The 18,427-nt window shown below is 37.0% G+C and overlaps 3 protein-coding genes across 4 annotated transcripts; 2 read left to right on the top strand and 1 right to left on the bottom strand.

The window, feature by feature from the left end:
• The first annotated feature begins 655 nt into the window (after positions 1-655).
• Positions 656-1,954, top strand: LOC120003620 (putative nuclease HARBI1). The gene has a single exon (XM_038852637.1). It carries the CDS (start codon positions 656-658, stop codon positions 1,952-1,954), a length of 1,299 nt encoding a protein of 432 aa, XP_038708565.1.
• Positions 1,955-2,399: 445 nt separating this feature from the next.
• LOC120004160 (glutathione S-transferase T3-like) lies at positions 2,400-5,741 on the bottom strand. The gene is made up of 5 exons (XM_038853427.1): positions 5,630-5,741; positions 5,493-5,537; positions 3,656-4,233; positions 2,839-3,544; positions 2,400-2,750 (listed from the first exon to the last, which is right to left on the bottom strand). The coding sequence occupies exons 3-4, from the start codon at positions 4,229-4,231 to the stop codon at positions 3,173-3,175; spliced, it is 948 nt and encodes a 315-aa protein (XP_038709355.1). The 5' UTR covers positions 4,232-4,233; positions 5,493-5,537; positions 5,630-5,741; the 3' UTR covers positions 2,400-2,750; positions 2,839-3,172.
• A 1,115-nt stretch (positions 5,742-6,856) lies between these two features.
• Positions 6,857-16,851, top strand: LOC120003456 (DExH-box ATP-dependent RNA helicase DExH6-like). Of its 2 annotated transcripts, none has more exons than XM_038852454.1 (14): positions 6,857-7,581; positions 8,196-8,286; positions 8,428-8,740; positions 8,865-8,939; positions 9,190-9,234; positions 10,728-10,818; positions 10,906-10,964; positions 11,853-12,008; positions 12,990-13,042; positions 13,313-13,346; positions 13,455-13,544; positions 13,637-14,641; positions 14,955-16,064; positions 16,151-16,851. In XM_038852454.1, exons 1-14 carry the CDS (start codon positions 7,425-7,427, stop codon positions 16,628-16,630), a joined length of 3,759 nt encoding a protein of 1,252 aa, XP_038708382.1. In that variant the 5' UTR covers positions 6,857-7,424; the 3' UTR covers positions 16,631-16,851. The 2 variants fall into 2 exon arrangements, with proteins under 2 accessions (XP_038708382.1, XP_038708383.1); XM_038852455.1 differs by having other exon boundaries at positions 7,548-7,581; positions 8,388-8,740.
• The last annotated feature ends 1,576 nt before the right edge of the window (positions 16,852-18,427 follow it).

Here is an 18,427-nt window from a genome sequence, read left to right as displayed (position 1 = left end):
TCAGTGCTGAACTGGGCTTTAATGGCTGGAGGCAGTCCATCGTCTTTGTCACTAATTCAATGTTAGAGCATCCACAATGGATGTCCTTCATACACACTTGATATTGTCTCAAAATTTGTGCACTCAATGTCTTTTGGAGTGTGTAGTTCATAGACTCTCACAATGGTACAAGCTTTACCATTTCTTGAGAACAACCAACATTCACTTTCCCTCAATAGCTCCTATAATAAAAATAAAAAAACCATTGAGCAAAACTACCAACCTCCACTTTCCCTTTATATTTCCTATAATAATAATGAAATTATGTTATATTAATTCATAAATTCTTATATGAATAAAATACTTCAAATTATTAAATAAATAATTTAATGTTTCATTTACAACGAATTTATTAGCATGTGTGAAATTAAATTTCAATACATCAAATTCTCATTCAATTGGAAATTTCTCATTCAATAGCCAATTTCTCATTCAACTTCTCATTCAACTATATATCATTTATGAATTAATGTACTTATATTAGTGCAATTCAATGAATGGAGGCCTTTGTTTTCAATGCTACCCCCACTATTTCAACAACAACAATAAACCAAAGCAACGACATTCTGATTCATCTTGTATCCTCATTCTTCACTCTCTAGCTTTTGCTACATCAATGGCAGGTCCTTCTAATTGGCAATTTCAACAACAAATTATGGAACAATTTTTGGCTCTACAACAACAAGAGATTGATGACATTAACATGATAGAGCAAGGTATTGCAGATTTAGAGGAGAACGAGCCATCTAGAGTTTCTAGACGCACATTCATAAATCGTGATCGTGTCAAAGCGCACAACGAGCTTGTCAAGAAGTACTTTGCTGTGGACTGCATTTACCCACAACGCATGTTTCGACGCCGCTTCCGAATGCGAAGGGAGTTGTTCCATCGTATTCGAGCCGACATAGAAGTGGTTGAACCTTATTTTCAGTTGAAATATGATTGCACTGGTAGGGCAGGTTTTACATCCATCCAAAAAATTACAGCAGCCTTGCGCATTCTTGCTTACGGAAATCCCATTGACCGTGAGGATGAAGCTCTTAGCATTGCGGAGACAACGGCAACCGAGACTGTTCGTATCTTTTGTCGGACAATCATTGACATGTACTCTGAGCAATATCTAAGATCTCCCAATGAACGAGACCTGATTCGATTGATAGATGAGAATAAATCTCGTGGGTTTCCAGGGATGATCGGGTCTTTAGATTGTATGCACTGGGAATGGAAAAATTGTCCTACTGCTTGGCATGGCCAGTATGTTGGTCACTATGGGAGGCCCACAATGGTGCTAGAGGCTGTTGCATCTCAAGATCTTTGGATATGGCATTCTTTCTTCGGTATGCCTGGATCGTACAATGATATATCCGTTCTTGACCACTCGCCGCTTTTCGACAGGTTCATTCAATGTCAAACACCAAACATTCCGTACGAAGTAAATGGAAGGATGTATCACATTCCCTACTACTTAACTGATTGCATATACCCTCACTATGCCACATTGGTCCAAACACTCAAGCACCCGAAAAATGAGATGGAGAAACATTTTGCAAAAAAACAAGAAGCGGCAAGAAAGGATGTCAAAAGAGCTTTCGGTGTGTTGCAATCAAAATGGGCAATAACTCAGGGTCCGGTTCGATTTTGGGATGAAGAAACTGTCACAAATATTATGAACTGTTGCATTATTCTTCATAATATGATCATCGAAGATGAGCGGCATTTGAATATCGAACCATGGCAGCCTGTTCTCGGTGAAGTAATGCCATCCGACCTACTTGAGCATGATGAAGGGCTGCTGGGATGTTTCATATCTTCACGCATGCAGCAAGTTCGTGATAGGTCCGTCAATGGTAGGCTTCGAAATGACCTTATGATCCATCTTTGGAATAATTTTGGTGGAGAGACTGCCCATATGTAATTATTGTTGGAACAAACGTGCATGCATATAATTAATTAATAGTAGCAATAACAATAACAAATTGCATGCATAAACAATATCTTTCATAAAACAGTATCTTTCATAAAGCAGTATGTTCATAAAACAGTATCATTCATAAAACAGTATCTTTTATAAAACAGTATCATTCATAAACCAGTATCTTTCATAAAACAGTATATTCATAAAACAATATCATTCATAAAGCAGTATCTTTCATAAAACAGTATCATTCATAAAACAGTATCTTTCATAAAACAGTATATTCATAAAACAATATCATTCATAAAACAGTATCTTTTATAAAACAGTATCATTCATAAAACAGTATCTTTTATAAAACAATATCATTCATAAAACAGTATCATTCATAAAACAATATCATTCATAAAACAATATCATTCATAAATAGTATCATTCAAGGTAATGCAGTAAACTCATAAATAGTATTATTCAAGGTAATGCAGTAAACTAATAATTCAACAAACTCATAATCCTCCACACTCATAATCCAACAATCTTAAGAAAGATAATGCAAGTACACATTATTATACATTCCCAGAATTATCAAATGCAAGTTCATACTTCACAGTATGAAGTATTCCATTCAAATAAATCCATTCGACATTGTGGCTCGACAAATTGTTCTAAAGTTCATCATCTGGTGGATCTGATGCATTGAATCGGTTGTAAAGATTTACTGGATCCAAATTCGTCCCTTCCATTCCTTCACGCAATCTTGTAGCACTTTTCGGCGAGTACTCTAATGCTCGAATCCCTGTAATTCAGACATGGAATGACATATATCTCTATAGCAATTGGACATACAAATTAAATATAATGAACAAACTTAAAATAGCACTTACTTTTGAACTCTTTGTCTAAATCGTCAAGATCTTTCACCCTTGCCAGCTGCCTAGATATTATTTCATCTCTGTTCAGATCTGAATCTATGGACAACAACCCCTTCTCAGCATCCGCAAACTGCGTGGTGATCTTGAGAGCTTTCTCTAGAGCATCCAACTTAGCCATCTTTGTCGCATGGAATGCTTGCTCCTCACTAATTTGCTTAAGTGAATCTAATCTACTCTCTGATGATTCTCTCCAAGCATTCACAGTGGCTGAGAGCTTTTCACTTGCAGCGGATGACGCTTGAGATCCAATTCCTATGCTGCGACGACGTTTCTCCTTTGCTGCTTTTCACCCTAATGGTCTAGTGATGGCTGGCTCACGACTGATGTGCACCATATCATTGTTTCCGACCATGTGAACAGGTGATTCAGATGTTGGTGTGGGATCACGGGTAGGATCAATGGTAGGGCTGTAAGAATTGGGATAATCATCGAGCCCCAGTGAGGATGATGCAGAGACATTGTGAACTGGCAATCCATGAGAACTGTTCGAAAACCTTGATCGATTATTGCCACCTTTGCCGCCCCGGCCAACATCCCTTGCCTCTTTCTCATCGGTAGAAATATGCCATTTTGAGCATGTGCGAAGTATCTCCCAACAATGTATGAGTTTGAAATCTCTTCCATGGTCTTTTTTGAAGACCATTAAGGCAGCTCCCCACTGCAAAAATAGAAATAAAAAAGTATCAAGTATGTACTAAACCAAAAATACTATAATGATCATACAGGGAATAAATTAGTAGTAAAATTAAAAAAAAAACCACAATTTTACCTCGTCATTTGGATTAGTCCCACTTGCCCTAACTCTTTGAACCCTCTTCACGATGGCCCTCCACTTTGAAACATCTGCTTGAATGATAGCCCATCTATTCTCGCACGCTCTTTGAACACGTTCTGTCCCTGGCGTCCGCAATTTGAATTCAGTCCATATGCTAAACCAGAACGCATCATGAGCTTGTCCATTTCCAATAATCGGGTCTTCTGAAATTCTGACCCATGCTTGACAGAGTGCGACATCCTCATTCACCTTCCAATTAGGAGATTTTCGATTGGACCCCTGTGTTGATCGGGATCCGGTTTGTGAGGAGGGCATTCGAGAATCAGAAGGTCCTTGAAACTGTCCCGTTGCATTTGCTTGCATTAGGTTGACCGATGGATGTTGTTGAGCACTAAATTGCTGCTGAAAGAATGATGCAAAGGCAGCTGCTTGTGCGGCATTCATTTGTGACGGGGAGAATGTCAAATCAGTGGGCCATTGTATTGGATTGACCCTTGGTTGCTGACTGACATCATCAACATCATTGCTCATCGATGCATGATGGTGGTGTGAGGGAGAATTGGGATCCATTCCTTGAGTTTGTGTAAGATGGACATGAAAAAGTATACATGAACAAGTAAGAAAATGAATCACAATCTCAACTACTGCTTCAACAATTTAAACAGATGTAACCAGGTGCAATGACAAGTAAAAAACTGAGTAAAAGTAATCTCAATAGCAGCACCAAAATTGGTGTTGCTAATGAGATTTTTTCTTTGTAATGTGCAATAAATTAAACTGTCAGTAAATCCATGGACCTAAATTTTTCCCCTGAGTTCTATGAACAAAATATATAAACTCAAATAAAGAATGCAGATCATGCAACCCAATCTTTACCACACAAAACACTTGATACCCCACACGTGCATTGCTTGTCCCCTTCCTGCAATCAATAGTTCTCTACCAAACAGAGAAAATGTAAAAACTAGACCAAAATTAGTCATTGCAGTTGCAGAGTATATAAAATCATTAAACCCACCCACCTAGCAATCTACCATTGGTTGGTGATAATTCATAAGTTGGATCAACCACTTTGAATGACACTTCAGTTCCCAAAACCAGAAAACCCCATTAGCAAACAAAAGAATAAAAGTATTATTGATTCTTGAAATATATTTACATGGAGTTCACAGTTAAAAAACTACCAATTTGTTCATAATTTCAATGGTGGGCAAAGAAGAAAGTTCTTGAATGTACAAAGTCAAAGGAATACTTACTAAAATTGAATTTACAAACATGTATACGATGACAATGAAGTACCATATTGCATTAAAGAGGAAATATGTCCAACTTTTAACGAAAATGACAGGACAAGTATCTGAATAAATAGCTTCAACTATGGACTTTTGAACATGCTGATATATATATATATATCACACTAAACTTAAGGTTACTGTCTTTCTAGGTTAGGAACTTTAGGATAGCTCCATTAGCAACTGCCCAAAAGAAACTGAGTTGTTAAGACTTCGTTAGTGGTATCTAACCATCCAAATTACAAGCACAAAAGCTTTGGACAATGATATTATAACATGAAGATTCAGGAATTCCTTAGTACATGGAGATACTGTAATTTCGTCACTTATATAAATAAAAAAAAATCAGCGCAAAACACAAAACAAAAATAAGCTCAAAACAACAAATCTAAACATGTCAGACAAGAATCGAAACACTCAACTATAACCAAAATACAAAACACTCTCAAATCCAACTAAACTAAAGAATCCCTAGGGAAAGATAGGTCTCAGATCCAACTAATTTGGTACATAACAAGAATTTAAATGAAAAATCTTACCGATTGATGAAGAAGATGCTAGAATCGAAACACTCCCGATCTTCTCTGTATTTTGCCAAGAAGAACAACAGTATATTAATATGGGTCTCAGATACAGATTTGGGTAAAAAAAAGAGAATGAAATCGAAGCTACTCACTTGATGAAGAAGGCAAGAAGAATTGAATTCGTGACACTGGTCTCGTTGTTCGTTTGCAAAAGAGCGTGATACGAAGACGATGCTCTGTATTGATCTAGGGTATTTAACAACCAAGGACAGGTGACCCATTCTGATTGGCTTTTGGAAAAATTACTTCACACTTGAACTCTCAAGTTTTTCTAAAATTTCCATTGTACACCATTATTTATCAAGTATGTAAAAAGATCCCATTGTGAGGGTATAGTGCTGAACTTTTCCAAAAAGTGGGGTATCAAGTGTGAGATATAGCTCCCACTGTGGGTGCTTATGCTCCATTAGTCCATTTATTTTTTTCGAATGAGAACCTGACACATTTCATTTTAATCGGTGTGATTCAAACATGACCATTGAGAGAGTTTTTGTTTCTTATTGGTATGTTAAAGTAGTACCCTGTTGGCCAGCACTTTACACCTTAGTGGGCCAACCCGATGCTAGTAGGGATTAGTCTAGGTGTGGTACTGGTTTAAAGGTGCCTCCCACAGGTGGGGCCCTCCCAGGACATCTTGTGCTCTAAACAAACAAAAAAAAAATTAGTAAGAGAGTAAGTTTTAAAAATATCTCATCATTTAAGTTTTGAGTTAACTCTCAATATAATCTCATCTCTTATAACTATAATTATATCATCTGTTAACAAATATGCATCAAAGTACATCACCTTAAATATGTCGTGCTAGTTCATCGTCACTATAACAAGTAAGAGCGAACTTAGTGTTGAACTCTTGTACAAATCTATTGTAATGAGAAGTTCATATAACTCATCCATTAATCTTAACATTGATCATGAGTACTTCATACATATCCTAGATCATAGTAATATAACTAATTGAGACTCATCTCTTCATCAAATTCCACCATATTATTTCTCTAAACATCCTAGCATATGTACTATTCAAGCTCCTTAATAAACATATCGCTTCCATTGTGTGTCGTCCCGGCATAAAATCAAATTAGTTTTCAGATATCCTAAATATCTAACTCAATTTCTGTTCCACAATTTCTAAATATAATTAAATATTGCTCCAAGATTGCAGATCCAATATTTCAGCAGCTAACTGAATTGGAAACTCAGCTTGATTATCATAGGCCACTTCCCATCAATCCCTGCTTCTTCAAGAAAATGTTTAATGCACATAAGCTCAAATGAAGTATACATGAGCCATATGTATTCGGATTCTGCACTGAACCTTTGCTACAACTGTTTGTTTCTTTACTAGTTCCAAGTGACCAGACCCCCACCAGTACAATACCCAGTTGTAGCTCTTCTATCTGATGGTACCCCTGCCCAATCTGAATCTGCACAACCTGTAGAGCTGCATGCTTTCCAATGTGGAGCTGACATAAATTGACGAGAAGAAGAAAAGAAAGTTGCGCGAATGCAAAAGAAAAAGAAAGTTGCGGAGGAAAAAGATCGAAGATTACTTCGGTGAGAAGCTGAAAATTCACAGGAAAAAAAAAGGAGATGAGCCGAGACAGGACACGCGTCCATCGCTGGTGTTTTCCTTAATGTATTTAAAAGGGCATATTCCGTGACGAGTGCAAAAGGGCACAGCCGACGCAAACTCAAACATCGGGACCGCCTCCCCCGTCACATAGCGAAACAGTGCCGTCTGTCTCTCCTTCATCAATTCCTTCAAGCGCTACTGATACACATATACTTACACACTCACATCTATACATCCTGGACACCACAAAAGGAGACCTTAGGAAATCCTCTACTACGAAAGGCCGAAAGAGGAAAAGAGCAAAGGCGGCCGACATGGGAAAGAAAAAGGACAAGGAGCAGCAGCAGACGAGTACGCCGCAGCAGACGAATCCAACGCCGCACCAGCAGCGACAGGGCCCTAATGTGGGTGAAAGTTCTAGCATTAACATAAGACGAGTTCTGGAAAAGTTTCTAGAATCTAATAGGGAAGGTAAAACCAGACTTCGAATGCTTATGAATTTCTGATATACATGGTCTTTTTAATCGTGAAAGTTACTTTCTTGGGCTCTCTGTTATCTGTTTGATTTGTGTGATTCTGATGCTGGTGCGCGTTTGTTTTATTTTGGCTCTCTTTTGAAGATTTCTGGAGATCTATGATCTAAATTTTCGATTTTGTAATCCAAGATAAGGGCTTTATTTAGCTATTCGTCCGCAAGTAAAAATAATGTTTGATTATCTGGCCATTCCGTCGAATCGAGTAGAACCTGCACCATAGGTACATCGACTAGGATTTATTAGAAAATAAAGATTCAAGGTGGTGCCTAAATGAATGAATCTCTTAGTCAATTGTGGTTGTGATGCCCGCTTTACAATCTTTATTTCTCGTCTTTTAGCGGCCATTGCATCATCAGTTAGGTTGTTGCTGTGAATTGGAACGTAACCTATTTTGAACTATTTCTGATGAAACTGGAAAAAGATTTACAGTGCTTTTCAGTTTATTTTGAAGGGTGTATCTACAGTTGTTTTACTTGTTTGCATTTGGAAGAAGAATTTGCTTGCAAAAGTTCTTGGGCTGAATTTTTGTATTGTCATTGGTGTTTGCAGTCTACACGTTTAAAGCCAACCTGTCAAACCGCGAACGTGCAGTGGTACATATAGTCTGCAGGAAAATGGGATTGAAATCCAAGAGTCAAGGGTGTGTTGTTCACTTGTTCTTTCTATGTCTATGCCTTTTGGAATATGATTCATGTTGTAAACTGCTAACAGTTTAAAGAACCATACTTTTTTTTTGTGTAGTTTCCCTTGTGTAATAGCTCATGGTTCTCAAATTAAATAGGAAAGGAAATCAGCGTCGTGTATCTGTTTTCAAGACTATGAAGCAGGTTGGCGCTAAGCGAGCGAAGGAAAGACTCAAATATTTTAAATTCTCAGAAGAGGCAAAAGTGGTTTTGCAGGACTTATTTACACAATACCCTCCTGATGACGGGCTTATAGCCAATACCGTTGGAAGTCATGGTGGTGGAAAGAGAGAGACAGTACAAGGACACTGCGAAAATATTTTCTCCAAGCCTTCATTGAGCAAGGAAGGAATTGAGAATAAAAGGGAAGTGCTTGCTTCTAAAATGAAGAAGGCTACAAACTTGAGACAGGTTCTGTCAATTTACCCCACAAATTAAACATTTGTTGATATTCTGGGTTGGGTGCTGTATTTTTCTAATTGATATGTTCCTACAAGAGCTTTATTTATTGGCACTCATGTTGTTATACACACAGATCGTTCAGCAAAGGGCTAAGCTTCCAATTGCAGCATTCAAGGATATCATAAAATCCACAATCGAGTCTAACCAGGTTATTTTTCTTAGTTTATTTCTTTTGTGATGATCTGTTTGGAACCCATGCTGCTGCAGATGGGATTGCACCTGATTTTGTTATTGGTATTTCATTGCTACGATGTTGTTGGAACAGCATTTAGAAACCCTTTTTTTAATACGCCTTTTAGAAACTTTTTTTTCCTGCTTTTCTGTTGATGCCTATGGTATGCATGTCTGAATTTTCTATGGATTTCTGGAACTTATTGTTCGTATATGTTTCAATGCAGGTTGTTTTGATCTCTGGTGAGACTGGGTGCGGAAAGACCACTCAGGTTGCCATATCTATGCTTTGTCCTCCTTTTGATATATGTGATATAATTTGTGCACCATCTTTCACAAGTTGTATGTCTTGTCAGTTCACACCAAAAAAATGCAAATTACACACTCTAGCTGGTAGGTATTATTGGACATTGATTAAGATGAAGTGGAGGAATTATAGAGTAATGCTCACCCATTTGTCTTGTTAAAAGGGTGAAAGAAAAAAAAAACTTTTATTCCTAGCCAAATACATTCTTGCTTGATACTGGAGATATAAGATTAGATTACTGAAACATTTGATACATTTTTAGCTCAGAAAAAAAGGGGAGACGGGAGATGGAAGGTTATATGTGTTTACAATTGTGCTGATTATGTTGTCCATTCCACCATCTAATCTGCCATATTGTGGACATATTAGTTGATGTCTACAACCAAAAAATCAGAAAACAAAGGTAAAGCGTCAAAGAAATCCTAGAATCATGGGCCACTTGGGATTTTATGGTCTCTTTTCTAGTCATTATAAAGTCATATTTTGTGTCACGTTAATAGTTTTTATCTTGTTTTATTTATGTTTCCCTTATTTTTAGAGGAGCGTTTTGGAAACTTATAGATTTGTTGGAAAATAAAAAAATCTTCTTCGTCTTCTTGTTATTATTTATCTTTCTCAACTCTCTTCTGAAAAATTCTGCATCATTACTCCTCATTATATTAGCCTTTTAAATCAATTCCTGGTCAATGTTGCTGTATTATTAGTTTCTAGTTAGGAGTTCAAGTACTTTTATGGGGGAAGTTCTTATAATGGATTGACACTTGACTGTCATACATTTATAAACCCAGTAATAAAACTTGTCAAAGATGGTCAACAATAGCTTGGCTATTATGTCTCCAAACTTTAGTTGGCAACTTTGTTAGGGCTAGGCTACAAACAATTTTAGCTGCTTAGGTTTCGCATGGTCTTAGGCTCCATTGATGCAGAGCTTGCTTGTTTAAGGACTCAAGCCTGATTCTTATTGAGACTCAATTGTTAAATGAGCCTGACATCTAGTATGTAAGAACTTGAATTATGCTCTTTCATGTATAACTAATTTGATTAATATATGTAGATGTTGGTAAAAGAAGTTGATCTCTGTAAGTTTTCTTTTAGTGTAGCTTGGCTTATCTCTCCCTTAGTATTTAAACTCTTAGTCATGAAATAAGCTCACATAGAACTCACGTGCTTAACATGTTCGATATAATCCCATGTTATGGAATGACTATCCTATTTTGGTACTTGAAAATTGGGCTTGAAATTTTAGAGAGAGAGCATTACATATTTACATTCATGAATGCATAGAGCATTACATTTATATATGCACAGATGCATGCATATGAATATACACAAGTACATGAGTATGTATTGACCTGTTGATGCTTAATGATATCGGCTTTTTGTTGTTAATAATTTGTTATATATGATCAGTGAACCACGGATTTTCATTTGACTAATGAATTAAATTTAATAATCCAGGTCCCACAATTTCTTTTGGACCATATGTGGAGTAAGGGTAAGGCATGCAAAATTGTGTGCACTCAACCTCGTCGTATCTCAGCAACCTCTGGTGTGCACTGCTCCCTGTGGCTCTTGTTTTTCTAAAACTTTCATTTTAACCAATAAAGAGTATTTTCTTTTCCCAATTTGTGATTAGTTGCTGAAAGAATAGCTTCTGAAAGAGGAGAAAATGTTGGAGGTGATGTTGGATACAAGGTACTTCATAAACTTCTTTTTTTCTTTCCCATTTTCTTTACGGTAAGGCCTCATCTGGGCACTTGAGTTTGCTGTCAATGGAAATGGGCGGTGGTCATAATCATATGCCATTTTTTTACATTGCACAAATTGATGAGACGAGTGCAATTCATTGGTAGACGAAGTAGTGCATTACCTTGTAATGAATATATTGGCATTTGATGGTTTGAGGAATTTAAGTATGCTTAGTACAATTTGTTGGAGGATTACATAGGTCATTCACATTGGAGATGATGTGTGCTAATCTTCCCTTCCAACCATCGGTGTAGTAAGCCTGTCATGAACTCTGATTGGCTTTCTGTGGTTGGGAAGGAATTTCAGTTGTGAACGAAAATTCTTTTGTTGGGGTATCTATCCTGCCATATTGCTTCTGTTTCTGTGGGATGTTGGAAGATTCCTCTTTTCTGGGGTATCCTACTGTAGTACTAGTGCATCTTTTCATGGGATGTTACTTCTTCTCTCAACAGTCGCATTATATTTATATATGTACTTCATTGATGTTGCTTTAATTTTTTTTAATATTTGATGGATTTTTGAATATTTAAGCAATTTTGGTTCAGCATGCGTAAATTAGAGACAAATGTAAGCGGTTTTTATTTATTGATGAGAGCTGTTGATTGCTCCTTTGGTGGAGTCAATCTAAGTTTAAGTAATTCAATTTGCTTATGTAAGAGTTGTTTTTAATATTTTTTGCTCAGCATTAACTGGCTTATATCAGTTTTACATATTATACTATAAATTTTCTTGGTACCAATTTGATATCTTATTTCCTGTAAATGTTTGCATAGTATAATGCTCCAATACTTTAACACTTGATATCATGGATGTATCATTATGTTTCAATGCTAGATTCGATTGGAAAGTAAAGGTGGGAGGCATACATCAATCGTGTTTTGCACAAATGGCATTCTATTGCGGATTCTGGTTTCTGCGGGTAGGTCCAAGAGGGGTACATCAAAAAAACATGCAAAGATGGACATCTCCAACATATCTCATATTATTGTGGTACCATTACCATCCTCTCTTTATGAATTTTTATCATTTATTCTAAACTGTTGTCTTTTCCTTTTCAAGATTTTTTTTTTTACTTTCCATTCAATATTATGTCTTTAACTTGCATCAGTTGTTGAAAGGTTCTTACCCTTGCGAAAGATATAAAATAGTTTTTACTATTATATTTACTTTGCACACAGTGTTCTTCAAAAATGACATTTTTATTTAAACTGTTGAAATGAATTTTATATATCATCAAAAGTTGAAGTATGACTAATTGATGTGAACCTTTCGACTCCCCCTTCACTTTTCTCTGGCTGCTGGAAGAATGTAACAGCTTGCATTTTGATGATTTACTGTCTTCTAACATAATCAATTGACACACTAATGCTAAAAAAGGCTACTGCCATTGTCAATGTGCCTTCAGCCTCCCTTCAGATAAAATCCGTTTCCTTATTTAAAATCCCTATATCCAACGTTGAATTTTAAGGAGAGATACATGCATCCATATCTTGCTGTAAAGAAATAATTTGATAAGCAAAATTATTGCTAATGAGAATGATGAGAGTGACATGTAGATAATGTTTGTGACAATATAGTCATGGGTGGGGCACATATGCAATTCATCAACAATAATTTCCCAGTAGATTGTTTCTACCCTTCGGCATTCATGAAACATGTTCTTTGGTGTTCAAGCTATTTGTCCTGAACTATATACAGTTATCGACGCTTTGAGGTGCTCCTCCATTGAATTATAATTATCTTAGCATTGAGGACTGTTACCTGCAACATTGTTCTTCAAAAAGTTACCCTCATATCATCTTCTTGTTGTATTCTTTTTGAAAAGTCCGAGTTCTTAGATGATAATCTTTTATAATTTAGTTCTAATACCATGTTTTAAGAGGTTTCTTTCATGCATTGCATCCAATAGATTTTCCGTTCTTATGTACGTTCACACTTTAATTTTGATGTGCTCTCATGTCGACTTCATAGGATGAAATTCATGAAAGAGATCGCTACTCTGATTTCATGCTGGCAATTATCAGGTAATATATTACAATATATTTTTTTTCAATAGCTGTTTGGATTGTGCATGCTTATTATATGTATGCGCATGAAGTTTGTATGTTATTTATGAATATACTATTTATCAGAAGATTTGTACTACCAACCTGATTTGACATCATTTTGGAATGTGGAAATCAATTTTTTTTGAGATAGCTTTTATTCGTATAAAATTTAGTATCATTAAAAAGCGCAATGGCTGGTATGGCTCACCTTTCTGTTAAATTTGATTTTTGGTGATTTGCTTGCAGGGACATGCTTCCATCATATCCCCACCTTCGGCTGGTAATATTTGTGTTCGTAACTACTAGAATTGCTTCAGGGTTTACGCTGCACTTTGTTTTCAACCTTTCAAATTAGTTGATATTTAATTCATGATTTTGACTCCAACAGATCTTGATGAGTGCTACACTTGATGCTGATAGATTTTCACAATATTTTGGTGGATGTCCAATCATCCGTGTCCCTGGCTTCACCTATCCTGTAAAATTCCCTAAAATTGTCAGTTGTACTTTTTAAAATTTAATCTTTAAATATTTATGTTGTACTTTCTTGCTTCTTTTTTTTTTATAAAGGTGGAAGCTTACTATCTGGAGGATGTACTATCTATTTTGAAATCTGCTAGTGATAATCATCTCGATTCAGCTATGTTAAATGTCCCAAATGAAGACTACAAGTTAACTAGTGAAGATAAAGATGCTTTAGATGAAGCTATTAGTTTGGCATGGTCTAATGATGAATTTGTTCCCCTTCTAGATTTAATTTCTTCTGAAGGATCTCCCCAAGTTTATAACTACCAGCATTCTGTTACTGGACTAACACCAGTAATGGTGTTTGCTGGGAAGGGCAGAGTAGGTGATGTTTGCATGCTTCTTTCTCTTGGTGTAGACTGCCTTTTACAGGCCAAGGATGGGACAACAGCGTTGGAGTTGGCTGAACGAGAAAACCAACAAGAAATTTCTGATGTAATAAAAAAGCACATTGAAAATGCCTCTTCTGATTCCCTGGTTCAGCAACAAGTACTTGACAAGTATCTAGCTACCATTGATCATGAACTGATTGATGTTGTTCTTATAGAACAGTTGCTAAGGAAAGTTTGCACTGATTCAAAAGATGGAGCGATCCTTGTCTTTCTCCCAGGGTGGGATGACATAAAAAGAACACGGGAACGATTAATTGCGAACCCATTCTTCAACAATACTTCGAGATTCTTGATAATATCCCTTCATTCAATGGTACCATCTATGGAGCAAAGGAAGGTTTTTAATCGTCCACCTGTTGGTTGTCGCAAAATTATTCTTTCGACCAATATAGCTGAAACTGCTATTACAATTGATGATGTCGTGTATGTCATAGATAGTGGTCGAATGAAAGAAAAAAGTTATGATCCTTATAACAATGTTTCTACTCTTCAATCTTCTTGGGTTTCCAAGGCTAGTGCAAAGCAACGAGAAGGTCGTGCAGGACGCTGTCAGCCTGGAACATGTTATCATCTTTTCTCAAAGCTAAGGGCGGCTTCCCTGCCAGAATTTCAGGTTCCCGAAATTAAGAGAATGCCTATTGAGGAGCTTTGTCTACAGGTAATTTCTTTTTCATTCTCAACACCCCCTCCACTTCCTTTTGAAGTGGAAATTGCAGATGTGCAGAAATATCAACAATATATATTTATATACCATTTTATTTTTCTTCTCGTTGGAAATTTTATTTAATTATGTATTCCGACGGAAGACCCGATAAATCAATTTGGAAATACAATTTTTTTTGTTGTTTATTTCAAATTCTAACTTGGTCACTCTCTGTGTATACATGTACGTGTATATTGTGAAATTACTTGGGTACTTGTTGTCAAATGTGTGTTAATTTTTTTTTTTTTTTTTTTATATTTGTAAACAGGTTAAATTGCTAGACCCAGATTGCAAGATAGAGGATTTCTTGCTGAAGACATTGGACCCTCCAGTTTTTGAAAGCATTCGTAATGCAATTTCTGTTCTTCAGTTGATTGGGGCCCTCTCACAGGAGGAAAGTTTGACAGAACTAGGGGAGAAGTTAGGTTATTTACCTGTTCATCCATTGACAAGCAAGATGCTTTTTTTTGCCATATTGATGAATTGCCTGGATCCAGCTTTAACACTGGCATGTGCCTCGGACTTTAGAGATCCTTTTACAATTTCCATGTTGCCAAATGAAAAAAAGAGAGCTATTGCTGCTAAATATGAGCTTGCTTCATTATATGGTGGGCGAAGTGATCAATTCGCAGTCGTAGCTGCTTTTGAGTGCTGGAAGAGGGCAAAGGAAAGGGGCCTAGAAGCACAGTTTTGTTCTCAGTACTTTGTCTCTCCAAGCACCATGTCTATGCTGGATGGAATGCGTAAGCAGCTCCAGATGGAACTAATTCGGCATGGATTGATCCCAAATGATGTTTCACATTGTAGTTTGAATGCTCGTGACCCAGGTATACTCGATGCAGTCCTTGTGTCAGGTTTGTATCCAATGATGGGGAGATTACTTCCGCCTAAAGATGGGAAACGATCTGTCGTGGAGACTGCAAGTGGCCCTAAAGTTCGGTTGCATCCTCATTCCCTCAATTTTAGATTAACATTTAATAAATGTTATGATTTCCCTCTGATTATGTATGACGAGATAACTCGTGGAGATGCGGGTATGTATATAAAGAATTGCTCAGTTGTTGGGCCACTTCCATTGCTGCTGCTAGCAACGGAGATTGTTGTGGCTTCTGCAAAGGATGAGGAGGAGGAGGAGGAGGAGGAGGAGGCTGATGAGTGTGATGATGGGAGTAGCAATGGCGGTGGGGATGATAGTGATGAATGCAAAATGGACAGGGATGATACGTTACTTGGACAAACAGGAGACAAGATCCTGTCCTCTCCTGATAATCCAGTTAAAGTTGTGGTTGACCATTGGCTTTCTTTTGCATCAACAGCCCTTGATCTTGCTCAAATTTACTGCTTGAGGGAGCGGATATCGGCAGCAATCTTATTTAAAGTAAGTACTTTCATTGCATTCACACGTCTCAGTTTGTGCGCATCAGCACTTGCTCTAATTAATGCTCTTTGGTAATTGCTTTGTAGGTGACACATCCCCATGAGCAGCCTCCTCCTGTTCTTGAGGTCTCAACATTGGCAATAGCCTACGTTCTTTCTTATGATGGGCTCTCTGGCGTATCATTGCCAAGGGAATCTGTTGAGTCGCTGACTTCAATTTTACATGCCACTGAGATCAACTCGTCCAAGCAAGAGATGAGTAAAGGAATGGGTCTCGAATTCCTCGTATCACTGATGACTGATGACAAATGCCAGAATTCTCCTCAACGTCGTAAGGCTAGGATACTGTCATCTGGGGGAATTGCAATGGTGAATGACCCATCAAGCAGCAATTCTCAGCTGCTGGGTACTTCATTTGGCACGAACTCAAGTCTTGGGCCTCCATCTCAAGTCCCGACCATAGTTGGATACAATCCAGATGGTAATGGACGATGTAATCGAAGAAAGCAGCCACCACGACAGCGGCCGCTTAAGAACTGGACTAAAATCACTAAACAGGTGCAGTAGTTAACCATCTAATTATGTTGTATTTAGGATAGGTTATTATGGACGCAGATGGCTGTAAGAAATGCATTTGAATAGTTTGACAGTAGATATGTTGAAGGTTTGATGTTGCTAGGTACAACTTTATATCGATTCACGACATGCTTTTTCCAGTGTTTTATGCCAACATATGTAAAGACAATTTCAAAATGCACCAAGGCGATTTCCAGCTATTTTTGGCTTCATCTGAACCAATTGTTATTTTCTTCTTGTGTCCGTATTTTCAACTGAAGTTGCTTCTATCTTTGAAATGTATGCCATATCATATTGTGTTAAAACTTGAAATTCCCTGTGTCAGTGACAGAGAGTTGCATCTTTTTCTCTGTTGAGTTGAAGTTGCAAATGGTGCTGAAGATTTTCAAGCTTGTCAGGTAACTCACCGCAATGTTTGTGAAGTGTGCGTTCACAGTTTTGGCAGCGGTAGACCTCACCTGAAATGGAGCTGTACTGAGGCTATTTGACAGATGATGGTGAAGGACAAGTCGTTGTACTGACCTCACCATATTTGCTGCTTCTTCAAAATCCACTTCCCTCATCTTGTATTCATTCTGAGGCTCAGGATCCATGTATGAATTGTTTAAGAGAATTTAATTTAAAACAAGAGCAAAAACAAAAGAAAGAAAGAGTTGGTGAAGGATACCAAGTTGCCTAGAAATTCTCTCAGATTTACTTTCACAACAATAAGTATGATTTGTAAAGAACAAACTGTCTAGTTTGATTGGAGGTTTATCAATGGGTTTCGAGGCATTCCTCGGGGATGCAATGGTCCCAAGCGTCATCAACTTGTATTTCAGACCATCATTTCCTCCATCTTGAAGAGAAACTAAGTTATGATCAAACCAGTTCACTGTATACAGTACTCATCTACCTCTGGCTGCACAAAAAGTTAAGGTGTTTAAGTGTACGGCAGAGCTATTTGTACCCCCAAAATTGCTTTTTACACCCCCACTGTCAGTACTAGCTAGCAGCTTTTCACCTTGTGTCAGATACTCTTAATGAATTGACCAGATACTCTTAATGAACACCATTACACCAAGATCTTAGAGTCACACGCATAGAGATAAGCAAGGCTGAGGAAGAATCGGATTTGAAGAAGTGAGAGATTGACAGGAAGAGAGAGAAAGGGAAGGAGAGAGAAGAAATGATGAGATTTTTTTCCTTCTAATTGCAATCCGTGCTCAAAAGTCAAAAGGGGTAAAAATAGGTATAGGTAGGTATATAGGGTGGGTTTATATAATAACACTCTTTAATTAAAAGTCTCACAGACATAGACTCTCTCTCCTCTTCAATCATAAAGCCTCGATTGCATTTCTCACTTTTGTTCACACTGCTCTTGTTTATTGTATCTCCTCTCTCTCTGTGCCCCTACTGCCTTGGAATTTGCCCCATCCCTCTCTCTCCTCTTGTCTGTTTTGTAACCTCCACTTGGGTTAAGAAATATATATATATATATATATATATATATATATATATATATATATTTCAATAGTCGATTCATGTCACCACCATGTAAATTTCATTTTTAATGAAAAAGGCATCATTTAAATTTGTTATTTGAATATTCGATTTGGGTATAAATTTGATACGTTAAACACACGCAAACAAAAATATTTGACGATAACATTTTTTTTTCTTTGGAAAACTATGAACTTCAATATATATCCTACATGAATATTTTTTAATATTATTTTTTTGAAAAAATTTTTAAAAAAATATTTTGTATAATTACTGTATCCTACCGATAGGATACTTATGTATCCT

The sequence above is a fragment of the Tripterygium wilfordii genome, chromosome 8 (genome assembly GCF_013401445.1).
Source record: "Tripterygium wilfordii isolate XIE 37 chromosome 8, ASM1340144v1, whole genome shotgun sequence".
Classification (NCBI taxonomy): domain Eukaryota; kingdom Viridiplantae; phylum Streptophyta; class Magnoliopsida; order Celastrales; family Celastraceae; genus Tripterygium; species Tripterygium wilfordii.
This window is presented reverse-complemented; position numbering and strand designations above follow the sequence as displayed.

Excerpts from the sequence above, each read along its gene's own strand:
- LOC120003620 (XM_038852637.1), top strand. The coding sequence starts at position 656 with ATGGCAGGTCCTTCTAATTGGCAATTTCAACAACAAATTATGGAACAA.
- LOC120004160 (XM_038853427.1), bottom strand. The coding sequence starts at position 4,231 with ATGGATCCCAATTCTCCCTCACACCACCATCATGCATCGATGAGCAAT. Across the intron at positions 3,545-3,655 it reads GGACTAATCCAAATGACGAG|TGGGGAGCTGCCTTAATGGT; the intron begins GTAAAATTGTGG and ends CTATTTTTGCAG.
- LOC120003456 (XM_038852454.1), top strand. The coding sequence starts at position 7,425 with ATGGGAAAGAAAAAGGACAAGGAGCAGCAGCAGACGAGTACGCCGCAG. Across the intron at positions 8,741-8,864 it reads AGGCTACAAACTTGAGACAG|ATCGTTCAGCAAAGGGCTAA; the intron begins GTTCTGTCAATT and ends TTATACACACAG. Across the intron at positions 14,642-14,954 it reads TTGAGGAGCTTTGTCTACAG|GTTAAATTGCTAGACCCAGA; the intron begins GTAATTTCTTTT and ends ATTTGTAAACAG.